The following is an 8,889-nucleotide window of genomic DNA, read 5'->3' on the forward strand; positions in this document are numbered from 1 at the left end:
GGAGGTGGCAAGCCGGCTGCGGGGAGCCGGCTCTGTCTTGGGCCGACTGGGGGGAGGCGTGGCCGCCTTCGGGTGTCTCTCTGCCCGAAGGGGCCCACCGTCTGTGGGCCGCGCTGGCGGCCCGTCGTGGGTGACACCAGGGTCAACATGGCAACAGTGCCGCGCCGGACGGGTCATGCCCACTCCGTACGGCGCACTGTGCCAGGCGTGCTCCGGGATTCGGGGGTGGCAGGCTCCACTGTAGCCACGCCCCGTCGCATCGCCGCTAGGTGGATGCAAACTTTGAGGGTACGGTCTCGACCGCTTTATGGGAGCCGGCTTCTTGGAGTCAGCCTTCTCGCGACCGGCTTCCCGAAGTCGGCCCTCCCGTGGCTTTCTTCATGAGGGCTAAAGTCGGGCCGCCTTCCGAAAGCCGGCCTGGATCACAGCCAGCAAGGGGAAGGCGGCCCCGTGTCTTGGGTTCTTGAGAGCCGGATAGGCTCGTAATTTTATCAGAAGGGCTAGGAGAAGCCGGCTAGGCTACCCATGGCTATTTACTCCGACAGGGAGGCGTTTCGGACTCCATCATCTCCGGAAGAAGATCCCCCGAAGACGAACTCTGTTGAGAAGGGCTACGAGCCGGACTGCAAGATATATGTCTCGGTTATTGTCCTTGGAGATAAAGCAGGATATATTTACTAAAATTACTCTGGTTCACTTACAGCTTGGTGGAGGGCTGACCCCCTTACGGGCACTGTGCGGTAAGGAAGCCCTTCGGGGCAGGGCCCCCTGGCGAAGGTTTCTTCCCTCATTTGGAAACCCTCGTTTCCAAGTCTTCAGAGGCGGTCCTTTTCCTTCCTTGGGGAGAGGGGATTCTAGATTCTTCTCCCCAGTTATCCTCCTTCGCGGAGACACTAATTCCCCCAGTTTGGATGAGTAATGCGTGAGGCCCACTTTTGGCTTCTTTATTCCTTCCTTTATCTTCCCCTGATGGCACTTGATAAGGTGCGTGCTCAAGCATCCTAGCTAGTATAGGATCTGGTGAGCCTTCGGGAAGGGGGGCCGAACACCTGATCATCTTCGCCTTTCTTATCCAGTCCTGGCCAAGAGCGATTTTTTTTCAGAATGATGTTGTGACAAATAAAAAGACAGCATGTTCGGCCGCAGAATTACTTACATGGGTATCTGGACGATTGCAGTTTAGACCCGCATCCTCGGTGGTGTCCGGACGCTTTATTCGTGATCCGAAGAACAATCCATACATCCCTTTGAGCGTTGTGCCGAAGAATTGTTGAATAGTTCGAGGTCCTTCCGGGTTGAACTCCCACATACGGAGAGATCGATGTTGGCATGGCAGGACCCGACGAACTAGCATAACTTGCATCACCTTGACGATACTGACATCCCTCTTGAGGAGATCTCGGATGCGACTTTGCAATGTCAGCACGTCATTAACTGGCCCCCAGTCCAGCCCCTTGTTGACCCATGACGCCAGTTGTGGCGGGGGGCCCGAACGGAAGGCGGGGGCAGTTACCCACTTAGTACTTCAGGGAGCTGTGATGTAAAACCACTCCCGCTACCATAAGTTTGACACCTCCGGTAAGGAACCCTTTGGCCATGGATCATCGGCGCCTTTGCTTATTATGGCACCTCCGCATTCTGTGTCTCACCCATCGATCATATTTGGCTTCACATTGAAGGTCTTGAGCCATAAGCCAAACTGTGGGGTGATGCGGAGGAAGGCCTCACACACGACGATAAATGACGAGATGTGAAGGATGGAATCTGGGGCTAGATCATGGAAATCGAGCCCCTAATAGAACATAAGCCCTCTAACAAAGGGATCAAGACTAAAGCCTAGCCCTCGGAGGAAGTGGGAAACAAATACGACACTCTCGTTGGGTTCGGGAGTGGGGATGACCTTCCCTTGAGCAGGCAGCCTGTGCGAGATTTCGGCGGTCAGATACCTGGCTTCCCTTAGCTTCTTGATGTCCCCCTCTGTGATAGAGGAGGCCATCCACCGGCCTTGAAGGTTGGATCCAGACATGGTTGAAGGTCCGAAGCGCTTAGCCTGAGGCTTGGGTGTTGGAACTCGAGGTGGGGGAGGGGAAGGATCGAGTGCGAGAAGAAAAGGACAGGCCTTGGCCCGTTTATAAAGAGGATGAATATCAAGCGTCCTCCGCATGGCCGTTCGGAACATGCCTAAAATTGAGGAGTCATACCAGCAGGCGCGGTTGGGTTACTCACACCCATATTGATGAGAATCCCGTGATAAGGGGACACGATCTCTGCTTCGAAAAGACGTGCCAAGAAAACTGCCTCGCAATATGTGCAATAGCTGGTTGAGAAAAACAGTTTGAATAATGACCGGGCCATGGCATGATGTCACGTTATGAAAAGTTGTCAGCATATTAGATTTGTGGAAATTTATACTCTCTACGGTGGTATGTGGAATTTGTTTTTGCAGAGCCGGACACTATCCTTGTGTTCGAAATCTTCTATGGAGTATTCGGAGGAGGAACCCGCCTTGCAATGCCGAAGACAACCTGCGTGCCGGACTCATCGTCATTGAAGCCTGGTTCAGGGGTTACTGAGGGAGTCCTGGATTAGGGGGTCCTCGGATAGCCGGACTATATCCTTTGGCCGGACTGTTGGACTATGAAGATACAAGATTGAAGACTTCGTCCCGTGTCCGGGTGGGACTCTCCTTTGCGTGGTAGGCAAGCTTGGCAATTCGGATATGTAGATCTCATCCCTTGTAACCGACTCTGTGTAACCCTAGCCCCCTCCGGTGTCTTTATAAACTGGAGGGTTTAGTCCGTAGGACAAGGACAATCATAATCATAGGCTAGCTTCTAGGGTTTAGCCTCTATGATCTCATGGTAGATCTACTCTTGTAATACTCATATCATCAAGATCAATCAAGCAGGAAGTAGGGTATTACCTCCATCGAGAGGGCCCAAACCTGGGTAAACATTGTGTCCCCCGCCTCCTGTTACCATCCGCCTTAGACGCACAGTTCGGAACCCCCTACCCGAGATCCGCCGGTTTTGACACCAACACCTACCTCACAGGGCGCGCCCCCTGCATCGTGGGCCCCCTGGTGGTCCACCGACCTCAACTCCAACTCTATATATTCATGTTCGGGGAAAAAATGAGAGAGAATGATTCATCACGTTTTATGATATGGAGCCGCCGCCAAGCCCTAATCTCTCTCAGGAGGGATGATCTGGAGTCCGTTCGGGGCTCCGGAGAGGGAAATCCGTTGCCATCGTCATCGTCAACCTTCCTCCATCACTAATTTCATGATGCTCAGCACCGTGCGTGAGTAATTCCATTGTAGGCTTGCTGGACAGTGATGGGTTGGATGAGATTTATCATGTAATCGAGTTAGTTTTGTTAGGGTTTGATCCCTAGTATCCATTATGTTCTGAGATTGATGTTTCTATGACCTTGCTATGCTTAATGCTTGTCACTAGGGCCCGAGTGCCATGATTTCAGATCTGAACCTATTATGTTTTCATGAATATATATGAGTTCTTGATCCTATCTTGCAAGTCTATAGTCACCTATTATGTGTTATGATCTGTTAACCCGAAGTGACAATAATCGGGTTACTTACCGATGATGACCGTAGTTCGAGGAGTTCATGTATTCACTAAGTGTTAATGCTTTGGTCCGGTAATCTATTAAAAGGAGGCCTTAATATCCCTTAGTTTCCAATAGGATCCCCCTACCACGGGAGGGTAGGACAAAAGATGTCATGCAAGTTCTTTTCCATAAGCATGTATGACTATATTCGGAATACGTGCCTACATTACATTGATGAACTAGAGCTAGTTTTGTCTCACCCTATGTGCCTCGGGGGGTAGGGCGCGCCCCCACCCTCGTGGATGGCCCGGGACTCTTCTGGCCCAACTCTTTTACTCCGGGGGCTTCTTTTGGTCCATAAATAATATCAAAAATCGACACGTCAATTGGACTCTATTTCATATTCCTTTTCTGTAAAACTCAAAAACAAGGAAAAAATAGAAACAGGCACTGGGCTCTAGGTTAATAGGCTAGTCCCAAAAATCATATAAAATAGCATATAAATGCATATAAAACATCCAAGATTGATAATATAATAGCATGGAATAATCAAAAATTATAGATATGTTGGAGACATACCAGGCTGCGGGTAGACATATGGGATCCCGCGTTGTGGGTCTCGGACCAGGAAAACGAGGGCGTGGGGCTGGCCTTCTTCCCTCAGCAGATTGACATGGAGGCTCTTGGGATGAAATCAGACACTTCCCTGGGCCCTGATGGTTGGCCGGTGGCGATGTTTAAACGCTTCTGGCCAGTGCTTAAGGGGCCCATTTTCGACGTGTGTAATAGTTTTATGCGGGGTTTCGTTGACATCTCGTGCTTGAACTTTGGGGTCCTTTCTTTGATCCCCAAAGTTTAGGGTGCAGATTGTATTAGATAGTTTAGGCCGATTGCGCTCATTAATGTTTCATTTAAAAATTGTTCTAAGGCTTGTTCCACGCGTCTCTCTCCGGTTGCTCATCGTATCATTAGTAGGAGCCAGTCGGATTTTATCCGAGGTCGCAATATTCTGGAAGGGCCGCTCCCTCTCCAGGAAATAGTTCACTCGCTAAAACATTCTCGCCAGCCAGCAATCTTGCTCAAGCTAGACTTCAAGAAGGCGTATGATCGCGTGAACTGGGATTTCCTCTAACAAGTCCTCCTAGATAGGGGTTTCTTGTCGGTTTGGTTTCACTGCATGATGCAATTGGTCTTGAGGGGCCAACTTGTGATTGCCGTGAACGGAGAAGTAGGGAACTTCTTCCACAACAAGCGTGGGCTTCGTCAAGGGGACCCTGCCTCCCCGCTATTGTTTAATTTCGTGGTCGATGCCTTGGGCGCCATGTTAGATAAAGCTCGTGCGGCTGGCCACATGAGGGGAGTGGTTGGTGACTTGATCCCGGGAGGTGTGTCGCACCTACAGTACGCGGACGACACACTCCTCCTCTTCGAACCGGACATGCACAGTATAGCATCGGTTAAGGCCATTCTCCTGTGCTTTGAGCTTATGTCCGGGCTAAAAATCAATTTCCACAAGTGTGAAGTGGTGTCCATGGGGATGGATGCGGCTGAGAGTCTACGTGTAGCCAACCTGCTTAATTGCAAACTTGGAAAACTACTATTTACTTACCTTGGCCTCCCGATCGCTGACAAAAAGTGCTCGATTTCTGACTGGTAACCTCTCTGTAATAAAGTGGCGGGAAGAGTTTGCCCGTGGAGACGGAGATTTATGTCTTCAGGGGCAAGACTAATCTTAACCAACTCCAGCCTATCATCCCTACCTATGTTCGTCATGGGCCTATTTCTGTTGGCTGATGGGGTGCACACCAAACTTGACACCCATAGGTCTCGCTTTTTTCAGAAGGGGCGGGGCCGAAGAAGAAATACCATATGGTTAAATGACAGGTAGTATGCCGGCCCAAAGCACAGGGGGCCTTGGGATCATAAACTCTAAGTTGATGAACATAGCACTCATGTGCAAATGGATGTGGAAGCCGTCTCAGGGTGAGACTGGCCTTTGGGTTGATCTCCTACGTGCCAAATACTTCCATAATGGGAATTTTTAAGGCCGAGAACCATGGCTCACCATTCTGGAATTCAATCCAATCCCTAAAATCATACTTTACCAGGGGCATGAAGTTTACGGTAAATAACGGCCGCTCCACGCGATTTTGCCTTGACTTGCGGATTGGCCCCCAGCCTCTTTGGTCGGAGTTTCGCGAGCTCTATTCCATTGCGGTGGATCCCCATCTAACGGTTGCCACGGCACTTAGCTCTTCCCCACCGGCAATATACTTTAGAAGGGAGCTCTTGGGGCTAGAGGCAAATTGTTGGGATCGCCTTCGAGCATTGATTACCGACGTGCACCTGTCTACTGCCGTGGACATGGTGTCATCGAGGTTATCGGGCTCTGGTAAGTTCTCTGTTAACTCTTTGTATAGAGAGTTGGCTCATGGTCCTGCCCTTCAGGCCGTCGTGGGGCTCTGGAAAGACCGCATTCCGCTCAAAATTAAGGTTTTCCTCTGGCAACTATGACAAGATCGCCTTCCTACCTCCATCAACGTGGCCAAGCATAATGGGCCAGCCAGTGGGCCTTGTGCTCTTTGTGGTGTCCCGGAAGATGCAGATCACGTATTCTTCCGATGTCCCCTGGCGCACTTCGCCTAGAGTGCGGTCCGTGAGGCTGCGTGCGTGGATTGGGATCCATGCTCCCGCTCCGAGCTTGTGTCGTCTTTGTCCTCGGTCCAAGGATCCTCCCGTCGCCTAATGTGGACTTGTAGGGCCGCAATGTTGTGGGCCTTATGGCGTACTCGTAACAAGTTTACTATTGAGGGTGTTTCCCCTTCTCACCCTGCTGACATTATCTTCAAATGCATCATTTTCTTACAGTAGTGGGCACCGCTTGGAAGGCATCATGACGCTGATCTCCATCGCCATGTACTCGACCGCCTCCGCCTCGTCTACTCGGCGTCTCGAGCCCCGCTGTCTGCTACCTAGGGTGGTGTAGCTCCTTTTGGATGTGTGTCCTTCGAGCCTGTATGCTCTTTTGCTGGCTGGCAATGCCTTGTACTGCACTTTATCTCCTGGCTGGTCGTTTCAAGTGATGTTGGTCTCCTGGACTTGGTTATTTCTATGTGTACGCTGCCTATGTTGTGGGCTTTATTAATTTAAAGCCGGAAGCCCCTTGCGTCTTCGTTCTAAAATAAATAAATAAATAAATAAAGCAACCACTGAGCACAAGGTCCAACAAAGTACCAACAGGCGAACACACACACACCGCCACCGCCGGCAGGGTCTAACAGACAACCACACAAACACCAAATGGGTTCAGCTATGGGCACGAAACAACAAGCCCAACACACATACACTACAAGGACGCACACAAAGACACACACACGGTGGCGGTGAGGCGCGGAAGATCTAATCTGACTCCGGTGGTGGTGGGGGAAGTGGCGGAGCCATCCGGAGAGCCATCGCGCGGAGCTGGGTGATGATGGAGTTGATGGCGCCTCTCTCCCTGGGACGGCTAAACGGCCGCCAAAGCTGCAAGTAACTAGACCATTTAAACAAAGCGTTAGTACCGTGGCAAAGAGGTATATGCTGAATCACAAGCTTATTCCTAACAGTCCACAACGTCCAAGCTAGCACCCGATGGTCAGCCACCTAATGTGGCGGGACATGGGGGGTAACACCTGGAGTTCGGCGAAGAGAGCGGGGAAGTTGTTGTGGTCCTAGCTTCCACCCACTATTTCGTGGAAATAGCTCCAGAGGGACTGCATGGAGACGCAGGTGAAGAAGATATGGTTCAAATCCTCTCCAGTCCCGCAGAGCGGGCATAGCCCGTCACCGGGGCCGTTGAGGTTCAGTACCTCCATGCCGGATGGGAGGCAGTCGTGGATCCATTGCCACGGGAATATCCTTATCTTCAAGGGGAGCCGGATCTCCCAAATGGCGGTAAGAGCCTTGGGTCCCAGGGAGGAGGCGATAGCCTGGTATAGGGATTTAGTGGAGAATTAACCAGATGACTCTAGTCGCCACATGGTGCGGTCATCCCCTATGTCCAGGTCCAGCTGGTGCAGCACGATGCAGGCAAGCAAGTCCTGCCAATCGGCGTTTTTCACCGGACCGAATGGTCACGGGAATGCCAAGTGCCCTAAGTCAATAAGGACCACCTCAACGGAGATCCTCGGTTTGAACGCAATGGCGAAGAAGTCAGGAAAGCATGCCGCGAAGGGGGCATTACCAGCCCAACGATCGAACCAAAACAACATGGACGTGCCAGATCCAACCACAATCGAAGTCCCGATGCGAAGGACTAGGAGTAGCTGTATGATGGACTGCTAGAACTAAGAGCCTTCGGATCGCTGATAGAAGGCGAGCGGCTGGACATAGAGGTATTTCTGTTGAATGGTGCGGAGCCACAGGACACCCTCTCCGTTCGTAATCCACCAAAGCCACCTTATCAGGAGGGCAATGTTCATGCGTTTGGAGGGAATGATCCCAAGGCCACCCTGATCGCGAGGCTTACAGATCTCAGTCCATCGAACCATGTGGTACTTCTGCTTATCACCCTCGCTAGTCCAGAAGAAGCATCCCTGGACTCTGGCAATCTCATGATGCAGCATCTCTGGCAGGCTATAAAAGCTCATAATGAATAGGAGCAGGCTAGAAAGGGACGAGTTAATGAGCACCGTCCGGGCTACTTTAGAAAGCCAACATCCCTGCCAAGGCTCAATGCGATGCTGGAGCTTGCTCACCGTGGGGCGCAGCTCGGCCATCGTGAGCCTTGAGGAACTAATGGGGATCCCCAAATATGTCGTGGGTATGTATCATGTTATTTAGGAGTTTTTTTGCGAAGAGGTTATTTAGGAGTTACTCCCTCCGTTCCGTAATATAAGAGCATTTCTGACACTAATGTAGTGTTCAAAACGCTCTTATATTGTGGGACGGAGGCAGTAGGACGGTAGATCCATATGCACAAATGTAAGCAAATTATTTCTGTGGTTAGTTGTTCCAACACACTCTTAATTCGTTTCTATTTGATCAAATGGCATATCTATAACAAAGAAGAAATGATTACTGAATGTTTGCTGCTTCCAGTGTATGCTTGATTGTGGGCCTTTTTCAGCAACTTGGATAATTTGCAGCAAGTTTGCATTCATTATGATGGTTCAATCTCGTTACCGGCAAGTCTCTTTACTCGTTCCGTAATACATCATCTTGTAACTAACTCCTTAGTCAGTTTGCTTGCAAGCTTCTTCTGATGCTATATTACCGAGAGGGCCCAGAGATACCTCTCCATCATACGGAGTGACAAATCCCAATCTCGATACACGCCAA

The 8,889-nt window shown here is 50.6% G+C and overlaps 1 protein-coding gene across 1 annotated transcript; it reads right to left on the bottom strand.

Annotated features, from left to right (window-relative positions):
- Positions 1-7,280: 7,280 nt before the first annotated feature.
- LOC147975292 (uncharacterized) lies at positions 7,281-8,327 on the bottom strand. The gene is made up of 2 exons (XM_087520350.1): positions 8,097-8,327; positions 7,281-7,538 (listed from the first exon to the last, which is right to left on the bottom strand). Exons 1-2 carry the CDS (start codon positions 8,325-8,327, stop codon positions 7,281-7,283), a joined length of 489 nt encoding a protein of 162 aa, XP_087376476.1.
- Positions 8,328-8,889: the final 562 nt, after the last annotated feature.

The sequence above is a fragment of the Triticum urartu genome, chromosome 4A (genome assembly GCF_056163025.1).
Source record: "Triticum urartu cultivar PI428250 chromosome 4A, HENAU_Tu73, whole genome shotgun sequence".
In the NCBI taxonomy this organism is placed as follows: domain Eukaryota; kingdom Viridiplantae; phylum Streptophyta; class Magnoliopsida; order Poales; family Poaceae; genus Triticum; species Triticum urartu.

What these genes read in the sequence shown, in the direction of transcription:
- LOC147975292 (XM_087520350.1), bottom strand. Translation starts at nt 8,327, where the DNA reads ATGGCCGAGCTGCGCCCCACGGTGAGCAAGCTCCAGCATCGCATTGAG. An exon ending in ATAAGCAGAAGTACCACATG is followed by an intron (nt 7,539 to 8,096) that starts GTTCGATGGACT and finishes TCCCTATACCAG; the next exon opens with GCTATCGCCTCCTCCCTGGG.